Raw genomic sequence first — 15,426 nt, forward strand, 5'->3', positions numbered from 1 at the left:
AGAGTTTTTGGCCCAGTAAACAGTGAAAAATTGTGCCCACATTTATTGATAAGGAGGACTCTCTGGGTCTTCCTTCCTTCCTCCCTTCTTTCATTCCCACACTCATCTGCCACATCCTAACTTTGTGGTCTCAGGAAAATTACATCGCTGCTCTGTGGCTTAGTTTCCACATCTATAGAATGGGAAACCAAGATTACCTGTCTCATAGGGTTGTTGTAATGAACAAATTAGTTCACGTAATGCGCTTGGAGCAGTGCCTTGCTGGTAGTTAAGTGCTTAGGAAATGGTTAAAAAATTTTAAAAAATAAAAATAAAAAAGGAGGAATCCTATTGATGCTCTCCCAGAAAGTTCTCTGGATTCTGGAGAGCCTCCTTGGAACTGACTTCTGAACTGGTCCCCTGGTCTTTGAGGAACCTTCTGGAGTGAAAGGCCTGTCCCTGTTCCAAGGGGAGGGAAAGGCTATAGGCTCAAAGGTAGGAATCGTGAAGCCAGGGGGTGGGTAGAGGAGGTGGTAATTAATGCTTCCATAGAATTGCCTGGAAAGGCTCTCTTGTTACTACCAACTGCCAGAGGAAGAAGCTTTAGCAATGAATGGGAGTTTGGTCTGTTTCTCAGGAAGTTAGAATTTCCTGGTGCCCATCTCCATCCACTCTAATGTCCACAAGGCAGGAGACCAGGAGTGGAAATGGTTTTCCCGGGAGCTTCCCTGACCAGTCTCATTTCTCAACCCTGGATGATTTTAGACTCCATAAACCGTTGAAGAACCTGACCGGCTTCCATGCCCTGCCCTCTCGCAGAGTCCGGCCCACAGCAGACCCTTCATCTCCCTCTGCACCTCCCACTCTCTCACCCACGCAAGACCAAACCACAAAGCCTAGAGACATAAGCAAAATGAGAAAGAAGGAAAGGAAGACCACTTACGGACCACTGTGTCAGGTCTCAGTGAATCTTCTGGCGACGCTGTGACATTTTACAGACCACTAGCCTCAGACCATCAACCTTAGGTGGCTGAGGCTTAAAGAGATTCCGTCCCTTGCCCAGGGTCCCACAGCTACGGAGTGTCAGGGCTGGTTTTCAGGTCCTGTCGTGTCCCTGGCAAAAGCCTAGTGTTTTCTTCCATGGGCTACCTCCAGGGACTAGTTCACCCAAAACAGCCCTTGAGGGGTTGAATTGCTCTGTATTTTCAAAAAGACTTATTCTGTAAGTTCAAAAAGGGTTCCCTCTGTCTCAGGATATTCTAAGCCCCAGGCAGTCTCAAATAGTCTTTGCAGGAGCGACTAGAGAACCTCAGGAGCCTTGTGTTTTACCATCATCATCGGGAGCAGTCCAGAGGTGGAAAGCGTGAGACGGCTTCCATGCCCTTGCTCCAAGGAAGCTGCGTGAAGGAGAAGACAAGAGTTTGGTCAGCGAGGGGCTGAGGTCCCCATGTCTCTTGCTTCTGTTGCAGTGACAGCCCTCATGGAGAGACCACCTCGGCTGAGGACTCAACCCAGGACGTGACCACAGAGCACCATACGAGCGATGACGGTAGGGGGCGCTACTTCCAGGACAGCTGGGCCACGGGATTGTGGCAGGGGGGGGGGGGGGGGGGGTGTGGGGGGGGGGGAGTTGGGGGGGATGAGGATGGTGAAGTGGAAGGAAAGGATTATATAGCCTGTGCTCCCAGTGCACCTTGCTGCTCAGCAGCCCCCTGAAGACAGGCAGGGGGCTCTTCTGTCTAGTTTTCATTCCTTCCCTTTCCTGGAGTGACAGCCCACCTTCTCAAGAATGGTCTCTGTGCTAAAGCGGAGATGGAGCACTGGACCTTGCAGAGCCTTTAAAGCTTCTCGCCCCTTCTCGCTGCCCCTCACCCACCTTCAAGCTCCTTGTCTCGCCTGCCTGCCTCCCAGGCGTGGTGTTGGTCCCCCAGCCTAGACTCTGGCCAGGCAGCTGGAGACCAAAGTCAAGGAGAGCTCATTTGAGAAAACCATAGGCCTGGGGAATAGAGAAGCTGGTGCCAAGAGCCCAAGAGAAGCAAGCCAGAGGGGAGTGGGACTCAGGATGCAGAAACCACACGCTTTCACGCCTGCCGACTGGAAAAATTGACCCTTTCCAAAGTACAGACATGCGAGCACTGAGCAGCCTGGCGGTGTGCATCATGAGGTGGGATGTGCAGCTGTCACCGCCGGCTCCTCGGCAGCGCCCATGATTTATTAGGGTCTGTCCAGCCAGCACGCCGTCCCTCCTTCCAACAGTTCCGCGCCTTCATTTCTGGACCCCTTGGGCTCTTGGAAGACTCAACAGCTGACAAGGGGCCTCAGAATTTTCTGGGCACAAGAATGAAATGGCACAGTCTTTGGAGCCTTCCCTGCTTTCTGCCTCGCTGTGAATTCTATAATCCTAGGCCAGCTTTTTAGAGGAGAAGGAAAAAAAATTAGGGCTGCTTATTTGGATGCCGAAGTCAGATGGATCAGTATGATAATCTTCCCCATTACAGGAGCGGAGCAGGTAAAGGAGGGAAATTTGTCCGTGCTAGAAGCTTTGTAGGCCTTATCTCTTAATCCTAGTGAAAGAGAGCCACCCGATATTATAGCTGAGCAGACAGAGGCCAAAGAGGTCAAGTGATATGCCCAAGGCTGTACAGAACTGAGATGGGATATTTAGCTAGGCCTTCTCTGGTGGGCCTCCTGGAGAGAAACCTCCAGGCCTGCCTCTCCTGGAGCAGGCCCACTGATCACGCTGGCTGGGCCTGGGCCTGCCTATAGGCAGTCTGATGTCCAGGCCTTGGAATACCGGCTTTAACCTCAGGGTCCAGGTTTCTGGAAGCCTTCTTGCTCTCTGACCTTCCCCCTGCCGCTCAGCGCAGATGATGGTAATGACGATACACTAAGAATCAGGGCTAATGTGTGCGCCCGCTGCGCTCACTGTAGACCCGCCCTGTTCTTAGTGCTTTTACAAATTGCTGATTAATGACTCCTAACAAGCTCATGAAAAAGGTACTTTTTTTATGCAGAGGAGACCAAAGCTCACCCAAAAATAAAAAGTCACTGCCTTTGTAAACCCCTTTTTAATTTTCAAAAGACTTTTATGTCCATTTTCCCCTGTATTAGCTACAAAATATATTTCTGTATTCTGTATTTTGCTGGAAAGTAGATTGTTTGAGTTATTCTCTCCTTACAGAGATTAAAAGCTCATGGTCTTCTAGGGGGAATGGATAGTATAAATAAAATTGATTGTATTGAGAGTACAGTATGATAAATGTTCTGCAATTAGTGGAGTTATTTTATGATCAGAAAAGAGCTTATAAATGCAGCAGGACAAGGTCAGCGATAGGGTTTGGCGCTATGAGCTGTGGACGCACCAAAGAAGTTCCCATTTGCCCTGAGCGAGGCTCAGCCTATTGGGCAGCATGACACGCTCTCCCAGGAGACACACTGTGTCCAAGCAGGACGAGACTCCCGCCACGCACGTGTGGTTCATTTTTGCACGGAAAACTGCCGAGAGAATAAAGTATTCTTTGTATTGTTTTGTGTCTTAATGATGCTGTTTCAGTTGTGACTCAGTGTGCTTCGTCAGGAGGATGAGAGAGGAGGCGCTTCCCGGTGTGGGGAGCAGCATGACCAAAGGCAGGAAAGGGCGCACACGTGCTTTCGGGGTGACGGTGCAGTCCGCACGGGGATCCCGGCCTCAGCCGTCGGGCCTCCGTGGCTTAGTTCTCACACCGGGTTATCTTCCCACCTGTGTAAGTTCAGCTAAGTGGGCTTTTCCGCCCAGTTTCCTGAGCCTCTGGGTCCCAACAACATGTGTTTCCTTCTTTTCTGCCCTTCTCAGAGTGTGAGCCCATCGAGGCCATTGCCAAGTTTGACTACGTGGGCCGGACAGCCCGAGAACTGTCCTTCAAGAAGGGGGCATCCCTGCTGCTTTACCAGCGGGCCTCTGATGACTGGTGGGAAGGCCGGCACAACGGCATGGACGGACTCATCCCCCATCAGTACATCGTGGTCCAAGACACGTACGTTGGGTCCCCTGCCCCTCTGGCATCCCCGGCTGTGCCGTGGGAGAAAGACTTTATTTCTGGCTCCGGAGGAGGGTGAGAGAGACCGACCCTCAGGGGAAGCCCACCCCATCCCCGAAGGACCCCACGCAGACTCCGTGGAGGACTGTTTCTCTCATCTCTTCCCCCTGCGAGTCGCTCGCTACCCACCCACCACCCTGCTAGTCATTTTGGAAACTTCCCAGCCCTCCTGCTCATCCACACTTAAACCTGATGAGTGGTTAATGAGGGGTTATTGTTTGACCACTTACATTTCCGTTCTGGAAAGCTCAGAGTGGGAAAACATTTGTACTTCTTTTCTTTTTAAAATCAAAACAAAACAAAACAAAAAAAAACCCCAAAACTAGGCTCATCCCAACCAGTTGGGCTGCTGATGGCGCTTTTCCCCTTGCAAATGAAAATGATGCATTGCTTTTCTAGGAGAGATCTAGCTCAAGCGGCCTGGTGGAAACGAGCCAGTTCATTTAACCCAGATGAGGCTGACGTGGGGAAGACAGGGAGAGGAGGGAAAAGGACTTCGGGGAGCAAAGGGCATGTGAACCGGGCCCAGAGAGACTTCATCAGCTGGGCTGTCGGGTGGCTCCCCGCTCTTTAAAGCAAAGTCTCTGGGGCAGGAGCACTTTTCCCCCCTCCGGCCCCGTGATCCCCCCGCCCCCGCCAGCCCCAGCCTGCCTCCTTGCCCCTTTGCCCTGCCTCTGCCCCCGACTCCCTGCCCTTGGATGTGATGCTGATACTGTCAGTGTTTTTAGTCCTTCCCTTAATATTATTTTTTAAAGGTTGATATCCTGAGTGAGTCTGCACCCTCCCAGCCTCTCCCCGGCTCGTTCTGCAGGGAGATCCTCCCTCTGTTGATAACATCGCAAACCTGGTGGCCATCTGTGCGTGGACAGGACCCTCCCAAATTTAGCATTTTGACTTCACTACGGGACCGAGAGAAGATGAATTGTGGGGGAGAAGGGGCTTTCCTGGTCATCAGTAGCCAGAGGGGCCGGGAGAGCAGTGGAGTGACCTGGGAGCGGCTTGGACGCTCTAAGCGGGGCTCGATGCGCGACGACCGAGTGCGGTGGTGTCCTGCCTCAACGCCGGCATCTCCAGGGCCAGCGCAGAGCAGCCTGTCCTGGCCCTCAGTGCTCGAGACCTCAACAGATAAACCGCACTCTGGACTGGCAGCCTCCTTCTCCAGGAGGTTGCCCCGGCACAGCCGTCCCGGGAAAGCAGCGAGGGGTCGAAGGCAGATGCCTCGAATCCAGGTGTCCTCTAGCTCAGCCTTGTGGCGGCCGCACAGCATCCCACAGAACGCAGCGGGATTATTTATATTTATTTAATGACCCTCCGAAGGCCTTTAGCTTTCTTGCCTCTGCACGCAGAGCTAGCCCAGCCAGGTGTCCCTGCTGCCTCAGAGCTGTCGCGGGGGTCGCGTGTGTGTTGGGGGGCCATCTCGCCGATTTAACACTGCTTTTTGTGTTGTTGTTTCCCCCTCCTCCCTGCCTGCCTGCCCCTTCTCCCTCAGCGAGGACGGTGTCGTGGAGAGGTCCAGCCCCAAGTCTGACATTGAGGTCATTTCTGAGCCACCTGAAGAAAAGGTGACAGCCAGAGCGGGGGCCAGCTGTCCCAGTGGGGGTCATGTAGCCGATATTTATCTTGCAAACATCAACAAGTAAGCTCTGCTTTTCATTTTCTGCTCCCCTGAATGCCTTGTGACCCCTAGCCTCACCCTCCGGCCTCACGCCCCTCTCCAAGCCTGTGCCGCACCTCCCTGCCCCCCTAACACTGCATGTGCTCACCGCTGCTGCAGGGCGGACAGGGCTGAGGAAGCCTCCCCAGGCCCTGCCTGCAGATCCCAGGCTCCTGCTGTGGAAGGCCGCCCCACCCTGGGCTCATGCAGTGTCCCTCAGCTCGGTAGGGCCCCGGCTGATGATGAAAACTTGACCAAAGCTTTGGTCCCTTTATGCAACTTGGTTTTGCACTGTTTCTCAGAGGTGCCTTCTCTTTTCCAATACTTCCCCAAATACTAGTCTTTGATGTCTTCCTGGCCCTTCCTTTTCTGTCCAAAGATCCAACTTCGTGTGCGTCTTCCACTAGGCTCACGTGACCCCAGAGGGGTTTACTGAGAGACCACGTGTCTGTTTCCTGCTCTGTCAGGCATTCGCTCCGTCAAGGAAAGGAGACCACTCTACCCGCTCCCGCCCCCCAAGGAAAGCTTTGTCCTGAGCTCTTTCATCATTGCCTAACCCCCAGCTCCTTTCTGCCCTTTCATACCAGTAGAAGTAATTGTCCGTGTTTTCCCTGTTGCTTTAGCCCTGTGTCATCCGTCCCCTGTTAGTCCCTTTGCAGATTCCCATTCCTGTCCGGCAGGCTCTTAACTCTGGCCCCAGCTTTCCTTGCGGCTGTGAGCCCCATCCCAGGGTCTTAACTCCACCCACACCCGATCTGGCCGGCTAGAGGGATTCCACGCCCGTGCGCTGCTGCCTCCCCTAGAGACTTTCAGGTTATTGGAGAACTAATCTCATCTCAAGGGGCCAGACACCAAGTCCCAAAGCCTGCAGACCTCTTTCCGCCAGACCCTGAAACTTGGCCCAGTGCCAGCGGGATGACAAGCCCCAGGGCCTTCCTGATGAATACGGATTGCAGATGATGTACAGTTTTTATTCCCCTCTGGCTTTGGAGGAATGAAATGATTTGCACATTGGAAACCTGTTAACCGTAGCCTCTGGACACTGAAACTGGAAGGAGAATAAAAGATGCTTGTTGTTTTTAAACTGCACCAGCTCGCCCAGATCTCTTGGCTTTCTTCCAACCAGCCGGTAGCAGGGGGAGTGGTTGGGGCACGTGGCTCTTTTCCATCTTTGGCCCTCAAGTTAGTGAAGTCGCTGATTCAGCTCACTTAGCATAGGTATGATTTAAGGCAGACCAGTAAAAAAGAACGGGGAATTTATTTATTTCCCTCCAGCCCAGTACCCTGCTGGGAGGGCCGAGCTAGTAAAAAGTAACTGTGGACTAATCACATTTTCTTATTTATTTACAAGTCTGTGTTAATTATAAGCCTATCATCATAAGGTGGTAAGCCTCTAATTAACCCAGAAACCAAGGCGGGGTTGGTGGAGGGAGAGTTAAATAATTAGTTAGGTACATGTTTCTAAGCCATCAGAGATTGATGCCATCTATACCAAGAAATTGTACAGGATAATAGCTGAAATAGTCAAAAGATGAACACCAGGTGGAAAGTCAGGGTGGTTCCCTTGAGCTCCTTACCTGGTGACGTCAGGATGGGGTTCTCGGAGGACACGGGCTCCCCGGACACCAGCTAGTCGGTGGGCCAGTGGCAGCCCCCGGCTGTGCTTGCCCTGAGGAGTGACTCCGCCCTGCCAGGCCTCCCTGCCTGCCCCACACGCCCCTCCTTTCCCAGGCCCCGGGTTCTCTCACACCCCTGGATCTTTGCATCTGCTGCCCCCTTCCTCCCGGATCAGCTCCTCCTCTCCCTTCAAGTCGTAGCCCGAGGATTGACCTCTTTGGGGAAAGCCATCTGCCACCCCCGAGGTCCTCGGGACCTGAGTTAGGTGCCCGAGTCCTGTCCTCCCACAGCAGTTTTAGTCTCTCCCAGGACCGAGGCCGCACTCGGATAACCCACCAGGCTGAGCATCTTGAAACCAGGAACTCTGCCTTCCTCTCCTCCTGTCCCCGGGGCCTGGCCAGAGACCTGGCCCACACCGGCCGCTCCATAAGCTGCCTCCTCAGCAGTTTGAGCTCTGTGAGTCAGCGACCCTCAAGTGGAAAAAGGAAATCAGCAAAGAGTTATTTGGGTGTGGCATTCGATTTAGTTTCACACATTGAGTGAGGGCTCCCTGTCGGACCGAGCGCCCGTGCTGGTTTTTCAGAGATGAGTAAGGGGGTACTGGGCCTCGGCGCTCAGTCCGGCAAAGGAAAGGCTGTATGGACGGGTGACTAAAAAGCAGCACCATCAGAAGCCCCGAAGGAACAGAGGAACAGAAGAGGGAGTGATTGCTTCTGCCTGCCCTTGGACTTGGGGTACCTGGGAAGAGCCGTTTCGGCCAGGCCTTATAAGACTCTGAGAACATCCTCTTTCTGCTCAAGAGTGGCTGACGCCCAGGGCTTAATGGCCCGAGCGGGCAGCTGCAGGGAGCGCATGGAGAAGAAATGACCCGTGAACGGGACCGGGACTGGCTTAGGACACTGGCTCGGCCACATAGACCAGCACCCCACCTTCAGTCCTACCCTTCCCTTCCTCCACCTCAGCTCCTGCCTCGGCCTTCGTGGTCCTTAGTGGTTTCGAGATCAGAGCTGCCCAGCTGCCAGCCCAAACCAGAAGTCGGATTTCTTCTTAGATTAGATCCTTGTGAACCTGATTCCAAGGGAAAAAAATGAAATTATTCGGCAGTAGGCAACACCCATGCTACTAGGATTCTGCCAGGCCATCTTGTGGGAGAATCTCAGCGGGCTGAAGGAAGCTCGCACAGAGCCAGGGTTCAGCCCAGTACTGGGTGATTTAGGGTCACATAGATGTATTTCCACCCTAAGAAAAGGCACAAACTTGGCCCTGACCCTGCCACACTGCAGCCTCCTGAAAAGTACTCTCTTCCATGTCTGCCCAAGAAGCAACAACGGCCTCTTGCCTGAGTCCAAAATGATCACAATCTTGTGCTTGGACTAAGAAAATGCTAGAATTTGGAAAAACCAGTTCTCCTCTTGCCTTCTTGGTGATGGTGAGAATTTTCTCCTACCTGGGTAGGTTTCTTAGGTTTCTGTTCAAAACAGAATCTGTCTTCCATTAGAAACTTTAACTTAATCAGACATTTTTCCTGGCAGCACCTTACATCTCCAGAACTCAAAGCTCAAGACCACCAAGTAAGTATCTGTTCCTGCTTTGCCCAGGTTGGGGGTGGCAGGGGAACAGAGACACATAGAAAGCAAGGGAAGGTGAGGCCAAGGAGAGAACGTGCCGTGTGTCCCTCTTCTCCCAGAAGTCGTGGAGGTCAACACCTGCTCCTCTCTCACTCCTGACCTAGCTTCCTCGGGGACAGAAATCCCTGATCACGCTGCCCTTTCTGTTTGTGATTGAAGGCAAAGGAAGAGGCCAGAATCTGGGAGTATCCGGAAAACATTTCGGAGCGACAGCCATGGGCTGAGCGGTTCCCTGACTGACTCGGCCACCCCGGGGGTGGGGGCTAGCTGCCGCCCATCTTCCCAGCCCATCATGAGCCAGAGTCTCCCCAAGGAAGGGCCAGATAAGTGTTCTATCAGTGGGCATGGGAGCCTCAATTCCATCAGCCGCCACTCGTCCCTGAAGAATCGGCTGGACAGTCCACAGATCCGGAAGACAGTGACAGCAGGGAGGTCAAAGAGCTTCAATAACCATCGGCCCGTGGACCCTGAGGTCATTGCACAGGTAAGGTGGGGTGGGGCTTCTGGACACCCGGCTAGCACATCTCCGTTTGTTGCGCCCACGTAGCGCCACGTTAATTACGTTAATTACGATGGGCCTTGAAACCGCGGAAGTCTGTGCATCATATACCAAGTTCAGAGGCTGCTAGACGTCTGGACCCGAGAAGGCAGCTCTCTACGCAATTCGTCTATCCCACTCTCCCCAAGAATTCGAAGACAGAATAAAAGAATTCAGACTTTTTATTCACGTACAGGCTCTCGAGGCTTGTACTTTTTAAAGCAACACATTAGTCTTTTGATAGAGTCCATTCTGCCCAAGTTTCGGGTTTCGAGAGCCTGGTAGGCTTTCGTGAAGCTGTGCGAGTGTTGAGGCTCAGATGTAGTGCTGGCCATGTTTTTCTGTCGCCCCGCCCACGCCCCAGTCCTGCTCCCTGCGGCTGATCCCTGGTCCCTAATGGGAGGAGGAAGACCACCGACAGCTCCTGGGTTCATGGGGGGGCGCAGGTAACGGAAGGGTTTCCAGCCCCAGTCCCCAGGCACAGTGGCGGTGAGCTCCCTGGTTATGGGGTCTTCCTTCCGCGTAAGCACCACACTGACAAGTCTCTGTTTTCCGTGGACTATTAGCGATCCAGCCCCACCTCTAGAAGTCCGACTTCTGGGGTCGCTGCAGGCAGTTCATTCAGACGCCTCTCCCAACTCTATAATTTTCGTTAGACCAGGTAGGAGCGAAGGGCTCCCCGCTGTCCTCCTATGTTTCAACTGAGTTGAGATTCTTCTTGCCCCGTCTTCCAGGGGGCAATAGAGGCTGCGTCCGGTCTCTATTGGCTTAATTGGGATGCTCTGCTTAGGGAAGGTGTACCCGGCAAGCATAGTATTAAGCAGCGGGCCTGCGATGTCTTGCTTTGCTAGCCCTCTCCTCCTGCGCGTCTGCTGAAGCTCGTGGCTGCGATCTGCCTTGCACCGTGGGAATCCTCCCAGCTCCCTCCTGAGCCAGGTGTTAAGACGAAGCTAGAATACATTCCCGGGACAGACTCTACTACAGAGCAGGACTGAGGAGATGATGGGATTCTTCCTGAGCATTTTTATGGTTTGAGAACAATCATAGGGATGAGTGAAAATCACCGTCAACAGAAAGCATAGCTCACCCTGTAAGGGCCTTAACCAGGGCCTTGGCTTGGGACATGTCATCTTGACATATGAGCCTGATTCTGAGGAGGAGCCCTGTGGTGGTTTGGGGGTGCCCGACACAAGTGTGTGGAGAGGTGGGGAGGGAGCTGGGAGGTCTCCCTGAGGGGCAGCTGGCTGCGGATAGAGGGTCTTTGGTTCTGCTGTTTCCTGAGAGCTGGGTGGTTCCACTGTGGCTCCCAGGAAGTGATTCACCTGTGCGGGCTCTGGCTCCCCCTCCTGGTCGCTCTTCCGTCCCCTCTGGTGGTAATGGGTAGAGGGAAATGGCTTCCTCAAATTGGGCTCTCTGGTGGGGTAGGGGTGGGCATGGGGGGGGGGGGAGGTGTCCTGATGAATCTTCAGGGTGAGGGTTCTGGAACCTTTCCTCAGCCCGTGACCCTTCTCGACCTTTGGCTTTGAAGCCAAGAAAACAAAGATCATACTTAATCTCCACCACTTAGTGAGAAATAGTTTATTATGTACAATACCAAGCATACACAAAAGTAGAGAGAATTGGATAATAAATCCCACATACTCGTGACCAGACTCCTGGCCACTCTTACTTCAGCAATCCCCCCCTGCCCCCACACTGGATTATATGTCATTTCACCCAGAATTATTTCAGTGCATATCTCTAAAACCTGAGGACTCGATTTAAAATAACATCTCCGCCATTCTTTTCTAAAGGAAGAAAAAAGAAATCTCCTGATAATGAAACTCCCTTTTTTCCCCTTCCCCACATTCTGAACATTCATATGTTTAAGGATTTCGGCCAAGTAAAATAATCTGGACATCTCCCTCCAGTTGGTTTCTTCATGATTTGGCCTATGCTGTTGAAATAGGATCCTTGGGGACTTCGCCTTCCACCGGCCTCACCTCCTCTTTCCTGTTTTGCAGGATATTGAGGCAACTATGAACTCTGCCCTGAACGAGCTGCGGGAGCTCGAGCGGCAGAGCAGTGTCAAGCACACTCCTGATGTGGTTCTGGACACCTTGGAGCCCCTCAAAACCTCCCCAGTGGTGGCCCCCACGTCGGAGCCCTCCAGCCCGCTGCACACCCAGCTCCTCAAGGACCCCGAGCCCGCCTTCCAGCGCAGTGCCAGCACTGCCGGGGACATCGCGTGCGCCTTCCGGCCTGTCAAGTCAGTCAAGATGGCTGCCCCCGTCAAGCCGCCAGCCACACGACCCAAGCCCACGGTCTTCCCCAAAACAAACGCCACTAGCCCTGGTGTCAACTCATCATCTTCCCCACAGTCCACTGACAAGTCTTGTACTGTCTGAGGGATGTAATTTAATTGTTCTAGACAAGGGGACTGGAGGGACTGACTGTTATTAAAAAAAATCTTCCTATTTAACTAGCTTGGGGACTTCAGTTGAAAATTAGATTCTAAGTTGTTCTTGCAGGAATTAGCCTTCCCGTCACCCAAAACCTTGAGAATGAAGCCCTCGTGACCACCCAGCCCTGCCCTTCCCACTGCCCTCCCCACTGCCCTCTGCTTCTCCCCGTCGTCATAATCCAGCCAGCCGCAGTACACACTGTTCTTAGGTTAGCCAGAGATAGGTTTTTCCATTATCAGGTCACTGTGAAATCTGGCACGGCGAGTCACGAGGACACGGGCTCACGTCTCCGTCCCCTCAGACACAGGGGATGCCTGACCAGATGGTTGGCTGCTGAAAGCCAGCTCTCAGTGGCATCTTGTTTTGGGTACTGACTATAGAGAACCATATATAGTCCATTCTTCGTTTTTTACACACACACACACACACACACACACACACACACACACACACACACACACGGTTTTTTTCTAGTCTCTGGCATGTGGAACCTCTCCTGGTCCCAGACCAGTCTCTTTGTAACTTATTGTGGCAGTTCACACAAGAGCCACCAGGGGTCTCTGTTTCTATTCCAAATCTGTCTGGGCCAGAGAACCTAACCTTTGAAATCTCTCCATCATAAAAAATTGAGCAGGATGGAACTGGATCCTGTAATCTGTCTGGGGTTGGGGGCTTTCTCTCTGTCTTCTTTCTGTTGGTGTGAACTGGTCATTGGTGTTTGCTTTTGCTCTCCTCCATCCTCTAGGAATACAATCCAGTCTTTTTATAGAACTTCTGAAGTTTTTCTGAATGTATAGACATTTCTCGGGTTCCTGTCTTTGTCTCTGATGGGCCATTTTCCATTTAAGACACTTTCCTATATAAGACAGTTTTATAGCTGGTTCCTTTTAGGGTAAAGAGTCTTAAGAGAGTTTCACTTGTGTTTATGGCAGGTTTGGAAAAGCTGAGAAATAGGTCCTTCTTCCTCCCACTGTTTTTGGGCATTTAAGACAAAATTCATTATCTTATTCAAAAATTAAATTCAGCTTTGCTAACCCCCCAAATTGTTCCCGAATGAAAATGTAACCTAAAGTTCACCTCTCTAGTTTGGTTATTCTGTAAGATCTCTCTTCAGGGACCAACAGGGGCTTGGAGAGCCCTAGTTAGATTAAAGAGAGACATTACTCCTTAAACCTGCGGGGTGTTCTTGTTTTTGTTTTTTTTCCAAATTAGAACAACTAAGAGAGCTTTGGCCCTGTGGGCTCTAAAGTCCTCCCGAGACCGGAATCTAACAAAATAAAAAATTGGATACTGAATATTTTGGCCTTCTGTTGGCCTTTTTTCTGATTCTCCTCCCAAAAAAGCAGAAATGATGCCCTTGCCTACTTTAATCTGGTCTCTAAACCTGGTGCCCCTGGTCCCGGCTTCCCTGGCTTCACGCTGTCCTGGCAGTACAGGGCTGGGGACTGCCCCACCCCCTGTTTCATTAGTCTCAGACAACTCCTTCAGTTAAAGCTGAAGCTCATTCCTTTTTATCTCCTGGCTTTAAAGCTATGCTTTTAGCCTTATTTTCTATAGATCAAGAGAGGTGGTGGGTTGCCATTCAGATAGGAAAATCTGAGTTTCCTTATGTTTAGCCTAGAAGATCCTTTTTGGATCTTCTGAAGTTGGCAGTTGGTGCTGTGGAAAGTGGAAGGATTTTCCTCATTCTGGGTGAAGGAAAGAGCAGCTTTGGGGGTGGGGGGGCGTCGCTAATCACTACAGGCTAAGCTGGCACACCAGGACGACCACCCCAAGAGCTAGAAAGGAGAAAGGAAGAACTCGTCAGTCGAGTGCGTCAGCCTAGGAGAAGTGACCCGCAGGCCTCTGGTTCTTGGCTTTTGTTGCTCTGTTCGCTGGCCTGTCATCATCTGTCACACGGACTTGCACAGGTCTTGAGCCAACAGGGGCTTTCAGACCGAAGGATGTTTCCTTAATGAAAACGGAAGCCCTCCCCTTCACTTTACATTCCTTTTGCTCCAACCAATCAACACTGGGACCCACACCTGCCCTTTCCCCCTCCTCCCAGCAAACTCCTTTCTGAGAAAGTCAAAGCAAAGCTTTCTGAATGACAACGCTTTGGGCCCCTTTGGTTGTTCCTGCCTTATTTCTCTCGCGGCCCTTGTACATGACTTGTGTCCACCATCCCCTTGGTCAGTGTCCCTCTGCTGATTTGCCTCATGAACTGGACAGTGTGTGAGCAGCCACCTACTTCCCCCAGCTCTGGGAGCCACGTTGTCTTCCCCTCTCTGGTGCTCCTGATACCTGCGAGATCGACCTGTCGAGGGGACTAGGAACCCACAGAAGGAGAGTCCTTCTCGGCAGAGCTCCTGCGGCCAACTGGAATTCAGGCTGCACACTGTGATCTTTACACCGAAGAGCCAAAAGGAGCTGGCCACCCAGGGCCTAGGGAGACCAGTCTTCCTCAGATCTGCTTGCCTCAACCAGCATGATGCTTCAGAGAGCCCCACTCTGCCCCTTGAGGCATGGATCCTTCTTTTGGTGCAGACTCGGGTCAGTCTTTGGGGGATCGGAGGTGGGGTGGGGCTACCAGCATCCCAATCTGGAAGAGAGGAGTTTGCAGCCAGCAGCCCGTCAGCTGGAAACACTGGTCTCAGCCAACCTCCTCAGGGCGCCCTGGTTTCTCCCCAAGGAGATGAGGAGAGATGACGCCAGCAACAGGATGAACAGACCACCAGAAGGGCTGGTGTGTGTGTACCCCACGTGCAGAAGAGAAGCTTAGATCTTCCAGGGAATTGCAATGTTGTGGCGTCTGACTTGTATGTCACGTTTGTGTAAAATGGTATATTCTTTAAAATAGTGTTGATAACTGGAATATTGTATGTATGCTTGGAGATGCTTTGTGTGAACCTAAGACTGTCACTCAACAGATGTTGGATTGGGGAAAATCCAAAGCACAACTTCGAAATAAAATACGTTTTTAGGTTTCGATGCTGCCAGTTCATATCCCCTTTCTGCCCCCTGAGATCTCCAACCCAGGAGTCCAGCTGCCCAGGAGGGATTGTGATTGGTCTGTGGTGAGAGAGCCCTGCTGGCAACAGGAGAAATGTGACCTCAGGAGCCAACCACCCTCTCCCTCCCAGCAAGGCATGGCACAAGTGCATCTAGAATGTGCATTTCCCCCCACAGCATTTCCAGTCACTGCAAGTGTGAAATGTGAAATCTACGAGGTTTTGTAGGAAGTCTTCTAGCTCCCCATTGGGCAGTCTGTTGCCATGAGAACCATTTCCTCCACAGAATGCACCCACCCTGTTTTCAGGGAGGACCATTCTGGTTTCTGTCGCTGGTCAGATTTCCCCACTTGGGAGAGTGGGGCCTGTCCGGTTGCTGGCAGGTTTTGCCAGCCGCAACCAAGGGTGACTGAAGGTTGTATTTCCTCCACAAGCCAAGCCCTGAGTCGTCCTGCCTTTGGATGCCCCCTGCCTCTGGGAGAAGAGCTGAGCTCTATGCT

At 52.2% G+C, this 15,426-nt stretch overlaps 1 protein-coding gene across 9 annotated transcripts in view; it reads left to right on the forward strand.

The window, feature by feature from the left end:
• SRGAP2 (SLIT-ROBO Rho GTPase activating protein 2) overlaps positions 1-14,904 on the forward strand; it is a 230,964-nt gene extending 216,060 nt beyond the window's left edge. For 4 of the 9 annotated variants that reach the window (XM_004756459.3, XM_004756460.3, XM_013058249.2 and 1 more), the window contains 6 exons: positions 1,449-1,528; positions 3,812-3,992; positions 5,545-5,691; positions 8,859-8,897; positions 9,114-9,438; positions 11,496-14,904. In XM_004756459.3, coding sequence (XP_004756516.1) covers positions 1,449-1,528; positions 3,812-3,992; positions 5,545-5,691; positions 8,859-8,897; positions 9,114-9,438; positions 11,496-11,879 — 1,156 coding nt within the window. In that variant the 3' untranslated portion in view covers positions 11,880-14,904. Of the gene's footprint in view, positions 1-1,448; positions 1,529-3,811; positions 3,993-4,810; positions 5,692-8,858; positions 8,898-9,113; positions 9,439-10,058; positions 10,154-11,495 lie in introns of those variants that run through there. The other 5 variants (XM_004756461.3, XM_013058248.2, XM_004756463.3 and 2 more) reach the window with 4 other exon arrangements.
• The last annotated feature ends 522 nt before the right edge of the window (positions 14,905-15,426 follow it).

This window comes from Mustela putorius, unplaced genomic scaffold, assembly GCF_011764305.1.
Source record: "Mustela putorius furo isolate JIRA1106 unplaced genomic scaffold, ASM1176430v1.1 tig00000508_pilon_pilon_pilon, whole genome shotgun sequence".
Taxonomy (NCBI): Eukaryota; Metazoa; Chordata; class Mammalia; order Carnivora; family Mustelidae; genus Mustela; species Mustela putorius.